Source organism: Mobula hypostoma, chromosome 23 (assembly GCF_963921235.1).
Source record: "Mobula hypostoma chromosome 23, sMobHyp1.1, whole genome shotgun sequence".
In the NCBI taxonomy this organism is placed as follows: Eukaryota; Metazoa; Chordata; class Chondrichthyes; order Myliobatiformes; family Myliobatidae; genus Mobula; species Mobula hypostoma.
In genome coordinates this window covers 2,668,971-2,688,088 of record NC_086119.1, presented here as the reverse complement: position 1 = coordinate 2,688,088, position 19,118 = coordinate 2,668,971, and the positions used below count along the sequence as shown (strand labels likewise).

The following is a 19,118-nucleotide window of genomic DNA, read 5'->3' as shown; positions in this document are numbered from 1 at the left end:
ACAGAGCGAGGAGGGGGTACGGTGGGAGAACTGGGGGGGGGTACGGTGGGAGAACTGGGGGGGGGGGGGGTTAGCCTGCACACTTACTCATGTCTGCCAGTACATTCTTCAGCTCCAGTCTGGAGTTAATTTTGAGCCTGGGGAGGGAGACACTGGCCCAGACCGACTGAAGCTGGCTGACAAGGTCATGGACAAATACAGGGGTCAGGCTGTCCTCGATCCCGGTCATGTTGTACAGGGGGCCGCTGGGCAGGAAGACCAACAGGCTGACGTCACCCTGGTACGGGAACAGGCCGATCTGCAGGACGAGAAACAGAAGGTGTCTGGGCTTCACTACACTACGTTCGCACAGCCCGCCGTCAGAGACAACACCAGACGGAAGATCAGTGCGGTCCCCCGCTGTCTGGGGCCCCTCAGCACTGGCCCCACAGAGTGAGGCTCCCTCAGAGTCCCGACGACCCACACCCCCACAACATGTGAGTGTGGGGGACACTGTGGACAATAGCAGAGACATAGTTGCCCAAAACCAAATACCGCCCCCCACCATCTCCGAGGGCAGCGTGAATCTGGGACCAACCTTACAGCGCAACTCCGAATCGTAGCCGTAACGCATCGGGTAGTGTGGACTGGTCATCATTGGAATGTCCACCTCCTGCATGGATCCGGTCCGGAATGTCTGCAGATGCGTGTTGGCCGAGTTAAAGCTCGTCACCAGCTTCCCTGGAATTCAATAAAGCTGACGGGTAACTGTCAGGAGATGGTGGGGTGGTACCGGATCCCGGAAAGAAACAGTACACCAGGGACTGTCCCCCAGGGAAGAGTCAGTACAACAAAGACCATGCCCCCTCCCCATATCCCCTCCCTCCATTCTCGTCCTCCCCGTATCCCCTCCCCACCAGATACAACCCCCAATGCCCCCTCTCCCCACCAGATACAACCCCCAATGCCCCCTCTCCCCACCAGATACAACCCCCAATCCCCCCTCTCCCCACCAGATACAACCCCCAATCCCCCCTCTCCCCACCAGATACAACCCCCAATGCCCCCTCTCCCCACCAGATACAACCCCCAATCCCCCCTCTCCCCACCAGATACAACCCCCAATCCCCCCTCTCCCCACCAGATACAACCCCCAATGCCCCCTCTCCCCACCAGATACAACCCCCAATCCCCCCTCTCCCCACCAGATACAACCCCCAATCCCCCCTCTCCCCACCAGATACAACCTCCAATGCCCCCTCTCCCCACCAGATACAACCCCCAATCCCCCCTCTCCCCACCAGATACAACCCCCAATGCCCCCTCTCCCCACCAGATACAACCCCCAATCCCCCCTCTCCCCACAACCCCCAATCCCCCCTCTCCCCACCAGATACAACCCCCAATCCCCCCTCTCCCCACCAGATACAACCCCAATCCCCCCTCACACCCAGATACAACCCCCAATCCCCCCTCACACCCAGATACAACCCCCAATACCCCCTCACACCCAGATACAACCCCCAATCCCCCCTCTCCCCACCAGATATAACCCCCAATCCCCCCTCTCCCCCCACAAGATACAACCCCCCTCGCCCCCACCAGATTCAACCCACCTCTCCCCCACCAGATACAACCCCCAATCCCCCCTCTCCCCCACAAGATACAAACCCCAATCCCCCCTCTCCCCCCACCAGATACAACCCCCAATCCCCCCCTCCCCCCACCAGATACAACCCCCAATCCCCCCTCTCCCCCACCAGATAGAACCCCCAATCCTCCCTCTCCCCCCACCAGATACAACCCACAATCCCCCCTCTCCCTGCACCAGATACAACCCCTAATCCCCTCCCCCCACCAGATACAATGCCCAATCCCCCATCACACCCAGATACAACCCCCAATCCCCCCCTCCCCGCACCAGATACAACCCCCAATCACCCTCTCCCCCACCAGATAGAACCACCAATCCTCCCTCTCCCCCCACCAGATACAACCCACAATCCCCCCTCTCCCCGCACCAGATACAACCCCTAATCCCCTCCCCCCACCAGATACAACCCCCAATCCCCTCTCCCCACCAGATACAACCCCCAATCCCCCCTCTCCCCACCAGTTACAACCCCCAATCCCCCCTCTCCCCACCAGATACAACCCCCAATCCCCCCTCTCCCCACCAGATACAACCCCCAATCCCCCCTCTCCCCCAACCAGATACAACCCCCAATCCCCCCTCTCCCCACCAGATACAACCCCCAATCCCCCCTCTCCCCACCAGATACAACCCCCAATCCCACCTCACACCCAGATACAACCCCCAATCCCCCCTCTCCCCACCAGATACAACCCCCAATCCCCCCTCTCCCCACCAGATACAACCCCCAATCCCCCCTCTCCCCCCACCAGATACAACCCCCAATCCCCCCTCTCCCCACCAGATACAACCCCCAATCCCCCCTCTCCCCACCAGATACAACCCCCAATCCCCCCTCTCCCCACCAGATACAACCCCCAATCCCCCCTCTCCCCACCAGATACAACCCCCAATCCCCCTCACACCCAGATACAACCCCCAATCCCCCCTCTCCCCACCAGATACAACCCCCCTCTCCCCACACCAGATACAACCCCCAATCCCCCCACCAGATACAACCCCCAATCCCCCCTCTCCCCACCAGATACAACCCCCAATCCCCCCACCAGATACAACCCCCAATCCCCCCTCTCCCCACCAGATACAACCCCCAATCCCCCCACCAGATACAACCCCCAATCCCCCCTCTCCCCACCAGATACAACCCCCAATCCCCCCACCAGATACAACCCCCAATCCCCCCACCAGATACAACCCCCAATCCCCCCACCAGATACAACCCCCCTCTCCCCACACCAGATACAGCCCCCAATGCCCCCTCTCCCCACCAGATACAACCCCCAATCCCCCCTCTCCCCACCAGATACAACCCCCAATCCCCCCTCTCCCCACCACTTGCAGCCCCCGATTCACTGGCAACGCTCCCCGTGTGACGTACCGCTGAAGTGTGTGGCGCTGAGTAGGAGCAGGCTGAGGCTGTGTGGGATGGTGCTGATGGCCTGAGTGATGTGTCTGTCTGTCTGTGTTCTCACCCACTGGTTGATGTTCCGGATGTCCGCAGGTGTGTTCCCAGTGAGGGCCTTGGGTCGGGAGCCGTAGAACTGACTGACCTGATTCATGAAGGCAGCCCGCATCCTCAGTTCTGGGGCAAGGGGAACAGTGTGAGGGTCTCCGCTGACTGACACACTCTGGGTCACACTCTACTCAGTCTCTGACACACTTACACCATATCCCTCTCTCTCACACACACACACACAATATCTGTCTCTCTCTCACACACACAATCTCTCTCACACACATACACATTCTCTCACACACACTCACTCACACACATCTCTTTCACACTCATACACACACAATATCTCTCTCAGACACACACACATCTCTCATACACAAACACATACTCATTCTCTCACATACACTCACTCTCACACACACTCATACACACACACACATCTCTCTCACTGTCTCACACACACACACTCATACACTCACGCACACACAATATCTCTCTCTCTCTCACACACACTCATACACATACACGATCTCTCTCTCTCTCTCTCTAATACACACACACACACACACAAACAATATCTCTCTCACACACAGACACACACACACGCGCGTGCAAACTCTTGTTTTCTTACTTTGCTTGCTGTATATGCGTGCGGCCGTTCTGAACTGCTTGGGCTGGGCACTGATCTCAGCCAGTAGGTCCTTGAACACGCGGTGCACATCCAGGTCCTGCAGTGATCCATAGTTCAGGGTTTGCTGCACCAGTTCCTTCACTCTGGAAAGGTCACCTGAGTAACAGAATAAAGAGGTAAGTTACGGGGAACCAGGCACATAGCCAATCCCCACCCCGGGGAGAGTTGATACATCAGGGACCAGACCTGGGAAGAGTCGGTACGTCAGGGACTGAACCCCGGGGAGAGTTGGTTCATCAGGGACTGAACCCCGGGGAGAGTCAGTTCGTCAGGGACTGAACCCCGGGGAGAGTCGGTACATCAGGGACTGTACCGCGGGGAGAGTCAGTACGTCAGGAACTGTACCCTGGGAAGAGTCGGTACGTCAGGGATCATGCCCCAGGTAGAGTCAGTACATCAAGGACTGTACCCCGGGGAGAGTCAGTACATCACGGACTGTACCCCGGGGAGAGTCGGTACATCACAGACTGTACCCCGTGGAGAGTCGGTACGTCAGGAACTGTACCCCGGGGAGAGTCGGTACGTCAGGGACTGAACCCCGGGGAGAGTCGGTACATCAGGGACTGTACCCCGGGGAGAGTCGGTACATCAGGGACCGTACCCCGGGAAGAGTCGGTACATCAGGGACTGTACCGCGGGGAGAGTCAGTACGTCAGGAACTGTACCCTGGGGAGAGTCGGTACATCAGGGACCATGCCCCAGGTAGAGTCAGTACATCATGGACTGTACCCCGGGGAGAGTCGGTACATCACGGCCTGTACCCCGGGGAGAGTCGGTATGTCAGGGACTGAAGCCCAGGGAGAGTCGGTATGTCGGGGACCGTACCCCGGGGAGAGTCGGTACGTCGGGGACCGTACCCCGGGGAGAGTCGGAAGCTTCGGGGACCAAGTTGGAGGAAGGCGAATTTCAATAGAATAGGCGACAGACACTACAGTACAAAACAGGCTCTTCAGCCCTCACTATTGCGTTCACCCTTTAACCCACTCCCAAGATCACTCTAACCCTTCCCTTCTACAGAGCCTCCATTTTGCTAACATCCATGTGTCTATCTATGAGTCTCTTAAATGTCTCTAATGTATCTGCCTCCACCCCCACCCTCAACAGTGTGTTTCACACATCAACCACCCTCTGTGTAAAAAAAACTCTGACATCCCCCCCTATACTTTCCTCCACTTTAAAATTTGCCTCATATTAGCCATTTCCAACCTGGGAAAAAGTCTCAGATTCTCCACTTGATCTGTGTCTCTTCTCACTTTCTACACCTCTCATCCTTCACTCCAGAGAGAAAAGCCCCAACTCACTCAACCTATCCATAAGACTCCCTCTCTAATCCAGGCAGCATCCTGATAAATCTCCTCTGCACCCTCTCTAAAGCTTCCACATCCTTCCTGTAACGAGGCGACCAGAACTGACATTATTCCAAGTGTGGTTAACCAGGGTTTTATGGAGCTGCAACATTGCCTCGTGGCTCTTCAACTCAATCCTCACACTAATGAAGGCAACATACCGCATGCCTTCTTAACCACCCCATGAACGTGTGCAGCAATTTTGAGTCAGTATCGCCATCCCTCCACCCCACTGCTGACAACCTGTCCTTTCCCTGTACTCTGCCTTCAAGTTTGACTTTCCAAAGAGAACCGCTTCACTCTATTCTGGGTTGAACTCCATCCGCCACTTCTCAGCCCAACTCTGCAAGCTGTCAATCTATTACAACCTTCTAGACTATCCAGAAACTTCTTGTCATCTGTAAACTTACTAACCCATCACTGCACTTCCTCATCTAAGTCGTTATAAAAATCATGAAGAGCAGGGGTCCCATGACAAAGCCCCACAGAATATCACTGGTCACTGACCTTCAGTCAGAAATGCTCCATCTACAAACACCCTCTGCTTTCTGTGGGCAAGCTAATTGCAAATCCATGCAGCCACGTTTCCCTGGATCCCATGCCTTCTGAATGAGCCTTCCATGGAGAGCCTTATCAATCACCTTTCTAAAATCTACATAGACCGCATCCACTGCTCTACCTTCATCAATATGTTTTGTCACGTCTTCAAAGAATTTAATCAGTCTTCTCAGGCATGACCTGTCCCTCAGAAAGCTGTGCTGACAACACTTCCCTAAACGCCCGTAAATCCTGTCTCAAGAATTCTCTCCAATTGTTCACCCACCACTGATACAAGACTCAATGGTCTATAATTCCCAGTTTATCCTGTGACCTCACATAAACAAAAGAATAACATTTGTCACCCTCCAGTCTTCTGGTACTATTCCTTGGCATAGCACCCTGCTACAGACGAGGCAAGAAGATTCTGATGTTGTTTTGCAGGTAGAAGGGGTGATGTAGGTCCAAGCCCGGACAGTGTGGGACTTTGAGTGGGGCAGTGGAGGGGCGAGTGTTGTGAATACATGTCCAGAAGACACAGGAACAGAACCGAGCCATTCAGCCCATCGAGTCAGCTCTATCATTCCATCGTGGCTGGTTTATCATTCCTCTCAACCCCATTCTCTCACCTCTCTCTCTCTGTAACTGTAGTGTTCTCATGCAGTGTGTCGAAACTCTGACTAAACACCAAGTTAAACCGGAGCCAGTGAAGACAGAGCCGTAGTAAGGTTAACCATTTACTGTTCACTCCTCCACATTAACATCGTATGGTGAAAACTGTTGATTAAAAAATACAAATATATACAGCGTCTGTTTCATTCTGGAGACCAGGCGTGCTCTCTGCTTTCAGCGAGTGTCTCCGGCCGCCCCGGGTAGCGGGCGAGGGGGTCCCGTCAAACCGCCGCCGGGCCTGAGCCCACCCGGGGTTGAAACCGAGAAGCCGACACGCGCGCCACCCGAACCGCCGCTTCCTTAACAGAAACCGCGTTAATATTTTTACTTCAAATACTTTCATAGGAACTTACGGCGTTGCTTCTATACTGTTTCTCTGTGGGTGGAGACGGAGCTCCTCACGGTCACGCCGCACGCGTGACTCCCGCCTTCACACCTTCCCGAACCGAGAGGCGGCAAAACCGGAGGTGACGTCATCGCATGTCGCGATATACCACAGACAATGTTTACCTTTTATACTGTAACTTAATTATCAACCTTTATCTAGAAAATAGTTACAAACAAATCATTTAAAAGTCAAATAAATGCCTTAAGAGCGACACACTCCCTGCCTGACCTTTGTGAGGTCACTATGAACATGGTATCGAACTGTAGTCTCTAATTCAGTCTTTAGGTAGAAGTAGAACAACCTGTGTAACTGGTCTCAGGTGTAAAGATGTGAACCGGTTGATCGCCTGCTTCGTTTGGTAAGCGCTGGCGCGGTTCTCTGAACGGTAGTGGGGTGACCCAGTTGTTCGCTTCGTCTCTAAAGACCTTTGTGTCCATTATTTTTAAGAAGTTGGCGTCTTCCACCGATGGAGCAAGTTTATTGTCGTGCTTAGTTTGAGCGAAGACTGACTGTCCCAGTGTCTTCTCAGTTACTTCACTAAACTCGTGCCTTTGTTGTGCTTCCTTGATACACGCAACACTTCTGGAGGGCTGAGAAATTGAATGGCGGCCTCTGTCTAGCACATTAGTCTTGAGCGTGGCAGCTGTCGGTTTGTGTACATTGCCAGGGCACACCTCTCCTATCACCATCCAGCCCAGATCCGGACATTGGGCGAAGGGGGCGTTGTGTTGTCCATTGACCTGCTGCCTGACTTTGTGCACCTTAAGAACGTCTCTTCCGAGTAGCAGGTGTATTTCTGCTTCCGGATCCAGTTCCGGGATGTACTCGGCAATGTGATGGAGATGGGGCTAGTGTAGCACTGCGCTTGGCGTCGGAATCTCGGATCGGTTAGTTAAGATCTCATTGCACTCTAAGAGTGGAGGGAGACTGATGACGACCTTGCCATCCAGCGACTCGAGCTGGAAGCCTTCTGCCTTCCTGCCATATGTTTCTGCGATGCCAGAGCAAGTTCTGAGGTAGTATGGGAATGGATTACCCTTTACGTTGAACAACTCGAAGAACTCTGGTCTTGCTAGTGAGCGATTGCTCTGGTCGTCCAGAATTACATAGGCTTTGATGGCCTTGTCTTTGGCTCCCTTAGGGTATAGCTTAGTGAGGCAGATCTTTGAGCATGAACGGCTCGACTGACCTGGACTGCAAACTTCTGTGCAGCTCGAGCTGACAATAGTTGTATTAGAGTGATGCTCTCCCTCCCCGCCATCCTCTTGTGGGAGCGGAGGAGCCTTGGCAGTTTGCGGTGACGGGCCGGGATGCATGGCTCCATCGTGATTAGTGCTGTTACATTCCGAGCACTTTACGGGGAACGTACACTCGTTAGCGAGGTGGGAGGTAGAGGAACAGCACTTAAAACATATTTTCTTTTCCTTGAGAAGGGCCCGCCTTTCATCAAAGGGTTTGTTTCGAAACATTCTGCATTTTTTGAAGGGGCGGGGTTTGTTGTGCAATGGACAATCCTTGCTAGGGTCATCGTTGATTGCGGAGTCTTCGGTTTTATGCACTGAGACTGGTTTATTGATGACAAAATTGTTCGAAATGGGTTTGTCTGGGTTGGTGTGAGTTGTGGTGCTGTCTTGATTCATGAAGCTAGGGTCGTTTCATCTCTTCGCCTCCTTGCACGCAAACCTGCTAAAATACTCACAGTTCTCTTCCTTGTACTCTGAGCCAATAGACACCCATCTTTCCTGCAGCCTAAATGGAACTTTGTCCACAATTGGTCCAACTCCGGGTGAAGTATCCAGATACGACAGGCCAGTTAAACAGCCGTCTTCTTTCGCACCTTGAATCTCCATGAGTAAATCTCCGAGTTCTCGTAATTTAGTGTGGTCCTTGGCTGACACCCTCGGAAAATTGTCCAGCCGTTGAAATAGCGCCCTCTCAATAATTTCAGTGGCCGCATAGCAGTCCCGCAGTCTCTCCCATGCTTTGTGTAATGCTAGCTTGGGGTTGTTGATGTACGCTGAGCGTATGCATTTCACCTGTTCACTTGATTCCTTTCCCAGCCATTTAGTCATAAGGTCGAACTCTTGGGTTGCTGTGAGCTGGTCTTGGCCGGTGGCACTGGTGAATGAGGAGTACCACGGATGGTAATTTTCAGGCTTATCGTCAAACTGGTACAGTCCTGAATTGACGAGGTTTCGTCGCGCTAAATACTGTGCCAAGGGTTCTGCTGCAGGTGGCGTGCTAGCTGGGGGAATATGTTGGGGGACAATGACTGAGCGTGTACGTTCATGATTTGATGTTCTGACTTCAGCCTTTGTCTCCGATCTCACCTAATCTGGTAAGTTTGGTGTCGGGAAGTATTCGTCGTCAGCCCTTTCATACTTGAGTTTGTGGCAAGGTTGCAGTTGTGAGTTGTCTTCCCCAGGTGGACGCGATGCAACGAAGCTGCCCTGTGATTTCACATGAGATGGGACGCCAACAGGCAAGTATGGAGAGGGAGAATGAATCTGCAGGTCAGTTTGAGACAGATTCGCTGGCGCGTTCCAATTTGGCCCTTTCTGACATAGATTTTCCTGTTTTGTCCAGAACGTGCATTTCTTCAGTGTTTTCCAACACTTGGCTTCAACCGCGGCCGCATCAGCTTCTCGTTGTAACGTCAGCACTTCTAACTCTGTATCTATCCCTGCCTTTTCCAACTGGTTTTCCGCTTCTCTGGCAGCCTTTTCCATTTTCAGGTTTGCTTGTGGTTAGTGTATGACGCTCGCACCTTGGCGGCTTCTGCTTTAACTCCTGCGAGGGCGGCCACACTTGTCCACGTCCGACCGCTCTTGGCGCTGAGCGCAAGCGACTTGATGCTTGATCGCGAAGCCATCGTACCACTTGTTGAAACACCGAATGATTTCGCCTTTTCAGTGTAGTGTTCTTGGTGTTGAAACTCTGACTAAACACCAAGTTAAACCGGAGCCAGTGAAGACAGAGCCGTAGTAAGGTTAACCATTTACTGTTCACTCCTCCACATTAACATCGTATGGTGAAAACTGTTGATTAAAAAATACAAATATATATAGCGTCTGTTTCATTCTGGAGACCAGGCGTGCTCTCTGCTTTCAGCGAGTGTCTCCGGCCGCCCCGGGTAGCGGGCGAGGGGGTCCCGTCAAACCGCCGCCGGGCCTGAGCCCACCCGGGGTTGAAACCGAGAAGCCGACACGCGCGCCACCCGAACCGCCGCTTCCTTAACAGAAACCGCGTTAATATTTTTACTTCAAATACTTTCATAGGAACTTACGGCGTTGCTTCTATACTGTTTCTCTGTGGGTGGAGACGGAGCTCCTCACGGTCACGCCGCACGCGTGACTCCCGCCTTCACACCTTCCCGAACCGAGAGGCGGCAAAACCGGAGGTGACGTCATCGCATGTCGCGATATACCACAGACAATGTTTACCTTTTATACTGTAACTTAATTATCAACCTTTATCTAGAAAATAGTTACAAACAAATCATTTAAAACGTAGACCCAACAAAGTCAAATAAATGCCTTAAAGAGCGACACAGTAACCTTTGACATTAATCAACAACTTTAAAATATATCCAATGACTTGACCTCCACGCCATCTGTGGTAATGAAATTCCACAGGTTCACCACCTCTAGCTAAAGAAATTCCTCCTCATCCCTGTTCTAAAGGGACGTCCTTGTACTCTGAGGCTGTGTCCTCCGGTCCTAGACTCTCCCATTATTGAAACCATCCTCCCCATGTCCACTCTATCTAGACCTTTCAATATTCAGTAGTTTTCCATCAGATCCCCCTCATTCTTCTAAATTCCAGTGTATAGGTCCAGAGTCATCAAACACTCCTGATACGTAAACTCTTTCATTCCTGGAATCTTTCTCGTGAACTTACTCCGAACTCTCTCCAATGCCAGCACATCCTTTCTAAGATGTTAGGCCCAAAACTGCTCACAATATTCCTAATGTGTTTTGACAAATGCCTTATAAAACCTCAGTATTACATCTTTGCTTTTATATTCTAGTTGTTTTGAAATGAATACTAACATTGCACTTGCAATACCCCGGGTGAAATGGCAACAGCATCACCCTTGAGACTTGATCTGCTCTTGGGGAATGAGACAGGACAGGTGACAGAAGTGTATGAGGGGAGAACTTTGCATCTAGTGATCTAATGCCATTAGTTCGAGGTAATTGTGGAAAAGGATAGGTCTGGTCCTTGGGTTGAGATTCTAAATTGAGAATTTTGATGGTATCAGAAATGATCTGGCAAATGTCGACTGGGACAGGTTGTTTTCTGGTAAAGGTGTACGTGGTAAGTGGCATGCCTTCAAAAGTGAAATTTTGAGAGTACAGAGGTGTTCCTGTCAGAATAAAGTAACAGGTTTAGGAAACCATGGTTTTTGAGAGACATTGTTAAGAAAAAGAAGAAGGTACATAGCAGGTATAGGCAGACAGGAACAAATGAGATATTTGAGGAGTATAAGAAATGCAAGAGAACACTTAAGAAGGAAATCAGGATGGCTAAAAGAAGGCATGAGGTTCTGGCAGACAAGGTGAAGGAGAATCACAATGGCTTCTACAGATATATCAAGAGCAAAGAGATAGCAAAGGACGTTGGATTGGACATTGGCTTTGTGGGAGAAGCCAGAGAGGGTAGTCTGACTGGAGAGAGGCCTCCAAGATTGGGGGTGTAGTGGACAGTATGGAAGGCTCTCAAAGCTTTCAGTGGGACATGATCCAGCTAGAAAAATGGACTGAAACACGGCAGATGATATTTAATACAGACAAGTATGAGGGGCTGCACTTTGGGCAGGAGGACACGGAGGACAGCAGTGGAACAGAGGAATCTGGGAATACAGATCCATAACTCCTTGAAAGTGGAGTCACGGGTAGAATCGTAAAGAGGGCTATTGGCACATTGATCTTCATAAATCAAAGTACTGAGTACAGGAGCTGGGATGTTATGTTGAAGTTGTATAAGACATTGGTGAGGCCTAATTTTTGGAGTATAGAATGTAGTTCTGGTTACCTACCTACAGGAAAGATGTAAATAAGATTGAAAGAGTGCAGAGAAAGTTTACAAGGATGTCGCTGGACTTCAAGGACATGAGCTATATGGAAAGATTGAATAGGTTAGGAGTTTATTCCTTGGAACGTTGGAGAATGAGAGGAGATTTGATAGAGGTATACAGAATTATGTGGGGTTGAGATAGGGTAAATGCAAGCAGGCTTTTTCCCAGTAAGGTTGGGTGGGGACTACAACCAGAGGTCATGAGTTAGGGGTGAAAGGTGAAATGTTTAAAGGGAACATGAGGGGGATCTTTTTTGCTCAGAGGGTGGTGAGAGTGGAACGAGTTGCCAGTGCAGGTGGTGGATATGGGTTCAACGTCAACATTTAAGAAAAATTTGGATAGGTACATGGATGGGAGGGTATGGAGGGTTATGGTCTGGGTGCAGGTTGATGAAACGAGGCAGATTACTAGGTCAGGTGAGATGGGCCGAAGGGCCAGTTTCTGTTTCTGTACTGCAGCGTTCTACGACTGTATAACTACAACCCCCAGATGTACTGCTGTCAGCAGAGATGGTGTGAGTCTCTGTCTCTGGCCTTCCGCTGGGTCAGTTCCCCTGGACTCCACAATTCACTCACATGCTGCCCACCCCTGTGGGACAGGTCAGAACCTGGGGGGGGGCAGGTGGATGCTGGTCACTGGTAGGGAGGGATAGGAGAGTGCTGCCCCTCCCCAGCTCAGGGATTTGAGACCCTTCTCCCCTCACCCCAGGGGAAGGGCCCTCAGCAAGAGGCAGTCCTGTGGAGACCAGAGTTTACTTCCTCACCAAGTGACAGTGCAGACAGGCTCGAGGCCACACTCAGGGGAGACAGGAAGACGTTGGCTCTGGGATCCGAGTTGGCCACCAGCCGGTAAAGATCGTAGCCGAATTCAGAGATGGAATAGGCAAGTCTCTGAACTGGCGTTCCCAGAATCTCCTCCTCCACTTCCTCCTTGACGACCAGATCTGGGAGCACGGTCTCCTCCTCGAACGGCTCCTGCAAACGTTTAACACATCAAGGCTTTGGTCCCGAGGAACATAACGAATGCAGAATGTGTCTCCTATTTTGGATTACTGCACAGGTCAAACATACGATGGACCAGTCAAGTTATCCATCACCAGGTCGGAGATGAATTAAACAAAGGTACACGAATGAGTTTCTGGGTGAGCGTGTTGAGGAACAAGTGGCAAAAGTCTAATTAGGATCCAGTTGTGAGTAATGGGACATAGAATGTAAGAAACCTACCTCAAATAACGTTGCAGGTCCATAACGTCCTGGTTCAACCACACTTGGACTGTGTTCAGTTCTGCTCGCCTCGTTATCGGAAGGATGTGGAAGGTTTAGAGAGGGTGCAGAGGAGATTTAACAGGGTTCTGTCTGGACTAGGGGCATGTTACATGAGGAAAGGTTGGGCAAACGTAGGCTTTTCTCTTTGGAGTGAAGAGGTGTACGAGGGCCTGTACTGTCTGCACTATTCTATGTTCTATCTATTTTGATGTCTTGTGTTATGTAACACCAGTGGCCATCAGATGGAGTGGTTTGACAGGGGGAGACGGTCACGTGTAGGAGCAAAAAATTGCAGCTTACCAATGTGAGGTACTCCTCTTGACTGGAGCCAAGCGGGATGGCTCCCAGGAACACCAGCACAACCAGCACCCTCATCACGCCTTCAGATCTGAGGAGAGTGACGAGAGACGGACATAAGATTCCCCCTGAGGGTGGCCGGGCGCACCGGGACCCCGAGGCCTAATCACTAGCTCAGTACAGCAACACTATGTCCACTTTGATCTACAGTGGCCTATGTTGTTTAAGTTCCAGCTATGTTTTTCCTTGTAAAAGTTGTCCCTAATTTCTGTGTGTTTTATGGGTTTTTTGTGAACGCTGCTTGTCTGAGATGCGATTTGCCTGTGATGCTGCCAGTGAAGTTTTTTATTGCACCTGTGCAGACATGGACTTGCCTAGATGACAATAAACTTGGCTTTGACTGGAGAAGCAGCATTGTCGACCTGCAGGAGATCAAGCAGCAGGGACTTGGTAACATAACCTCGGCCGAGGCCATGGGGCAGAACTGAGGGAGTATTGGCTGAGAGATTGACTCTGTCTGCTATCGCCCAGAGGTTAAAAAAGATCTGTGTCTGTGTTTATAGCAGAGTGCAGGTCTCCCCCAGTGTCCTGGGACAGTGTTTGTGTCTGAACCCGAAACTGTCTTTCAGAACTGAAATGTTGACTGTTTCCATCTCTGCAGACTCCACTTGATCTGGTGAAGATTCCGGAATTTCCACAGCTGTTTGTGGATTTTCCTGAGCATCATTTGTGCTGTAACTGGAGTTTATTATGGTACAACAGTAATGACGTTTTCATTCACTGGTAAGTCCCAGAGTGGTACAAGGTGCTAGTGAAAGGCAGTTCAGTGTACGGTCACTTCACGAACCCTCACAAAACTGCCCCACCTTTTGCTAACCTGCCTGACCCCTGCTAACTACCCAACACTACCTAAATACCCCACTTCCCCATGGAGAGCCTCACTCCCAGCTCCCTCTCTCCTATTCTGGGCTGTTTTCCTGAACACTAACACTTGAATTGCCCCTGCTGCCTGGTTGGTTTCATCAGAAGAGCTTTGGCTGACGGAACAACAGCCCGTCCTGGGACTGGACCGTGATGGGAGGCACCATAGTGTAGTGGTTAGTGTGACACTTTACAGTGCCAGTAACCAGGATTCAATTCCTGCCACTGTCTCTAAGGAGTTTGTACGTTCTCCCCAGGACCGTGTGGGTCTCCTCCGGGTGCTGCGGTTTCCTCCCACACACCAAAGAGTTAGGGTTAGGGTTGGTGAGTTGTGGGGATGCTACATTAACACCGGAAGCTTGGCGACCCTTGTGGGCTGCCCCCAGCACATCCGCGACTGTGTTGGTCATTGACACAAACCACAGATTTCACTGTGCATTTCGAAGTTCATGTGACAAGTAAAGGTAATGTTTATTCTTTCTTTCTTCCTGTTGCCACAGCAGGGCCGATGCAGCTTTTAACCCCTGTGCAGCCTTGGAGGCACGAGAGAGAGATCCCAGTACACAACGATCCCTGATCTCCACGGTGGTGTCAGTGATGAAGAGGTGGAAGGTAAACATTGTGTGCTGGACTTTGAGAGAACCTGGGACCTTGCACAACCTGTATGTCTCAGGTCATATTTACCAAAAGCGGGACACTCACTGCTGACTCACTCCCCCTGGCTCAGGGGCATCAGGAGATTGCAGAAACAGACTGATAAAATATTTTCCTGTGGGCTGCGAGAGGACAACGAACGAACAGTCAGTGAGACCTACGTGTGCTGTAACTTGTGAGTGTCCTCTTCAATGTATCGCCTCCCAGTTTCTTACTTCATCTCCACCACCTCCCACCCACCTGGTCTCACCTATCACCTGCCAGCCCCTCCCCTCCCCTCCCCTTCTTATTCTGCCGTCAGCCTCCTTCCTTTCCAATCCTAACCAAGGGACACGGCATGAAATGTCAATCGTTTATTTCCCTCTGTAGATGCTGCCTGACCTGCTGAGTTCCTCCAGCATTTTGTGTGTGTTGCTCTGGATTTCCAGCATCTGCAGAATCTCCTGTGTTTATGCCTGACTGATTCCCCCTGATGTCCACAGCTGGCAGGGACAAGTGAGCTGTTCACGACTGCAACAGATTCCCTCACTTACCCTGGAACTGTGTGGTGATCACCTACAATTCTACTCAGTCCTATTGCATTACATTCAACGCTAATCACTTTCCCAATTGATGCACTCTGCATAATCCTAATGGAACCCACCCCTTCCCATTCACTCCCAGTCCACAGTCCCAATGAACCCCACACCTTCCCATTCACTCTTAGTCTACAGTCCCAATGAACCCCACCCCTTCCCATTCACTCCCAGTCCACAGTCCCAATGAACCCCACCCCTTCCCATTCACTCCCAGTCTCCAGTCCCAATGAACCCCACCCCTTCCCATTCACTCCGTCTACAGTCCCAATGAACCCCACCCCTTCCCATTCACTCCCAGTCTACAGTCCCAATGAACCCCACCCCTTCCCATTCACTCCCAGTCCACAGTCCCAATGAACCCCACCACTTCCCATTCACTCCCAGTCTCCAGTCCCAATGAACCCCACCCCTTCCCATTCACTCCGTCTACAGTCCCAATGAATCCCAGCCCTTCCCATTCACTCCTTCTACAGTCCCAATGAACCCCACCCCTTCCCATTCACTCCCAGTCCACAGTCCCAATGAACCCCACCCCTTCCCATTCACTCCCAGTCTACAGTCCCAATGAACCCTACCCCTTCCCATTCACTCCCAGTCTACAGTCCCAATGAACCCCACCCCTTCCCATTCACTCCGTCTACAGTCCCAATGAATCCCAGCCCTTCCCATTCACTCCCAGTCCAGTCCCAATGAACCCCACCCCTTCCCATTCACTCCTAGTCCACAGTCCCAATGAACCCCACCCCTTCCCATTCACTCCCAGTCCACAGTCCCAATGAACCCCACCCCTTCCCATTCACTCCTAGTCCACAGTCCCAATGAACCCCACCCCTTCCCATTCACTCCTAGTCCACAGTCCCGATGAACCCCACCCCTTCCCATTCACTCCCAGTCTACAGTCCCAATGAACCCCACCCCTTCCCATTCACTCCGTCTACAGTCCCAATGAATCCCAGCCCTTCCCACTCACTCCCAGTCCACAGTCCCAATGAACCCCACCCCTTCCCATTCACTCCTAGTCCACAGTCCCAATGAACCCCACCCCTTCCCATTCACTCCCAGTCTACAGTCCCAATGAATCCCACCCCTTCCCATTCACTCCCAGTCTACAGTCCCAATGAACCCCACCCCTTCCCATTCACTCCCAGTCTACAGTCCCAATGAACCCCACCCCTTCCCATTCACTCCCAGTCCACAGTCCCAATGAACCCCAGCCCTTCCCATTCACTCCCAGTCTACAGTCCCAATGAACCCCACCCCTTCCCATTCACTCCGTCTACAGTCCCAATGAATCCCAGCCCTTCCCATTCACTCCCAGTCCACAGTCCCAATGAACCCCACCCCTTCCCATTCACTCCTAGTCCACAGTCCCAATGAACCCCACCCCTTCCCACTCACTCCCAGTCCACAGTCCCAATGAACCCCACCCCTTCCCATTCACTCCGTCTACAGTCCCAATGAATCCCAGCCCTTCCCATTCACTCCCAGTCCACAGTCCCAATGAACCCCACCCCTTCCCATTCACTCCTAGTCCACAGTCCCAATGAACCCCACCCCTTCCCACTCACTCCCAGTCTACAGTCCCAATGAACCCCACCCCTTCCCATTCACTCCCAGTCTACAGTCCCAATGAACCCCACCCCTTCCCATTCACTCCCAGTCTACAGTCCCAATGAACCCCACCCCTTCCCATTCACTCCCTGTCCACAGTCCCAATGAACCCCAGCCCTTCCCATTCACTCCCAGTCTACAGTCCCAATGAACCCCACCCCTTCCCATTCACTCCGTCTACAGTCCCAATGAATCCCAGCCCTTCCCATTCACTCCCAGTCCACAGTCCCAATGAACCCCACCCCTTCCCATTCACTCCTAGTCCACAGTCCCAATGAACCCCACCCCTTCCCATTCACTCCTAGTCCACAGTCCCAATGAACCCCACCCCTTCCCACTCACTCCCAGTCTACAGTCCCAATGAACCCCACCCCTTCCCATTCACTCCCAGTCTACAGTCCCAATGAACCCCACCCCTTCCCATTCACTCCCAGTCTACAGTCCCAATGAATCCCACCCCTTCCCATTCACTCCCTGTCCACAGTCCCAATGAACCCCAGCCCTTCCCATTCACTCCCAGTCTACAGTCCCAATGAACCCCACCCCTTCCCATTCACTCCGTCTACAGTCCCAATGAATCCCAGCCCTTCCCATTCACTCCCAGTCCACAGTCCCAATGAACCCCACCCCTTCCCATTCACTCCCAGTCTACAGTCCCAATGAACCCCACCCCTTCCCATTCACTCCCAGTCCACAGTCCCAATGAACCCCACCCCTTCCCATTCACTCCCAGTCTACAGTCCCAATGAACCCCACCCCTTCCCATTCACTCCCAGTCTACAGTCCCAATGAACCCCACCCCTTCCCATTCACTCCCAGTCCACAGTCCCAATGATCCCCACCCCTTCCCATTCACTCCCAGTCTACAGTCCCAATGAACCCCACCCCTTCCCATTCACTCCCAGTCTACAGTCCCAATGATCCCCACCCCTTCCCATTCACTCCGTCTACAGTCCCAATGAACCCCACCCCTTCCCATTCACTCCCAGTGGGACTCCGCCGCTTTCCATTCACTCCCAGACCACATTCCCAATGTGACTCACTCGTTCCCATTCACTCCCAGTACATATCGTCAATGGGATCCCACCCCTTCCCATTCACTCCCAGTCTATAACCAGTGCTCCTGACCCTCTCCCTTCACTCACATTGTACACAATCTCAATGGGACCCACCCCTTCCCATTCACTCCTTGTCCACACTGCCAGTGGACCCACCCCTTCCCATTCACTCCCAGTTGACACTCTGAATGGGCCATATTGCCTTCCAATTCACTCCTAATGGACGTGACCCATTCCCATTCACTCCTCGTCCATATTCCTAATGGATCTGACCATCTCGCACACACTCCCATTGGACACTTTCTGTTTGGTCAATATACACTCTCTCTAGTAATCATCTCAGTTCTTTGGACTAAATCCCTTCAACCGATGTGTCTTTCCTTTGAGGCAGTCTAGTTTATCCCTCTGTATGAGGGGTGGTCAGTGTCTGTCGGCTGGACGGAATTATGAGGTTTGGGATACCACACTGGCAGGTCTGTAATCAGAGGACAGTCTGGCCAAGGACAGCTTTACTGAGGCTGGCTGATTTATAACCACCTTCTGCTGGTTTTGTGGTTACTGTAATTTTGTATGTATACTCATTTAATTCCTTTAACTTAAAATTCCCCAGCGGGATCTGAGCTCTCCTCTCTAGATCCAAGACCCAATAAATTAACCCTGGAAAGGGTGGGCAGTTTCAAGTTCCTGGGTGTCAACGTCTCTGAAGATCTATCCTGGGCCCAGCCATGACAAAAAGAAGGCATGACCATAAGACCATAAGCCACAGGAAAAGAATTAGGCCATTCAGCCCATCAAGTCTGTTCAGCCATTCCATCTTGGCTGATCCCAGATCCCACTCAACCCCATACACCTGCCTTCTTGCCATATTCTTGAATGCCCTGATTGATCAGGAAACTATCAACTTCCTCCTTAAATATACCCACGGACTTGG

The 19,118-nt window shown here is 51.7% G+C and overlaps 1 protein-coding gene across 3 annotated transcripts in view; it reads right to left on the bottom strand.

Moving 5' to 3' along the window:
* serpinf1 (serpin peptidase inhibitor, clade F (alpha-2 antiplasmin, pigment epithelium derived factor), member 1) overlaps window positions 1-19,118 on the bottom strand; it is a 36,003-nt gene that overhangs the window by 12,209 nt on the left and 4,676 nt on the right. For all 3 annotated transcript variants that reach the window (XM_063030974.1, XM_063030972.1, XM_063030973.1), the window contains exons 2-7: window positions 13,369-13,456; window positions 12,567-12,777; window positions 3,721-3,876; window positions 3,012-3,215; window positions 578-720; window positions 88-298 (exon numbers count right to left, since the gene is read on the bottom strand). In XM_063030974.1, the coding sequence (XP_062887044.1) occupies window positions 88-298; window positions 578-720; window positions 3,012-3,215; window positions 3,721-3,876; window positions 12,567-12,777; window positions 13,369-13,443 (1,000 nt within the window). In that variant the 5' untranslated portion in view covers window positions 13,444-13,456. The remainder of the gene's footprint in view (window positions 1-87; window positions 299-577; window positions 721-3,011; window positions 3,216-3,720; window positions 3,877-12,566; window positions 12,778-13,368; window positions 13,457-19,118) is intronic.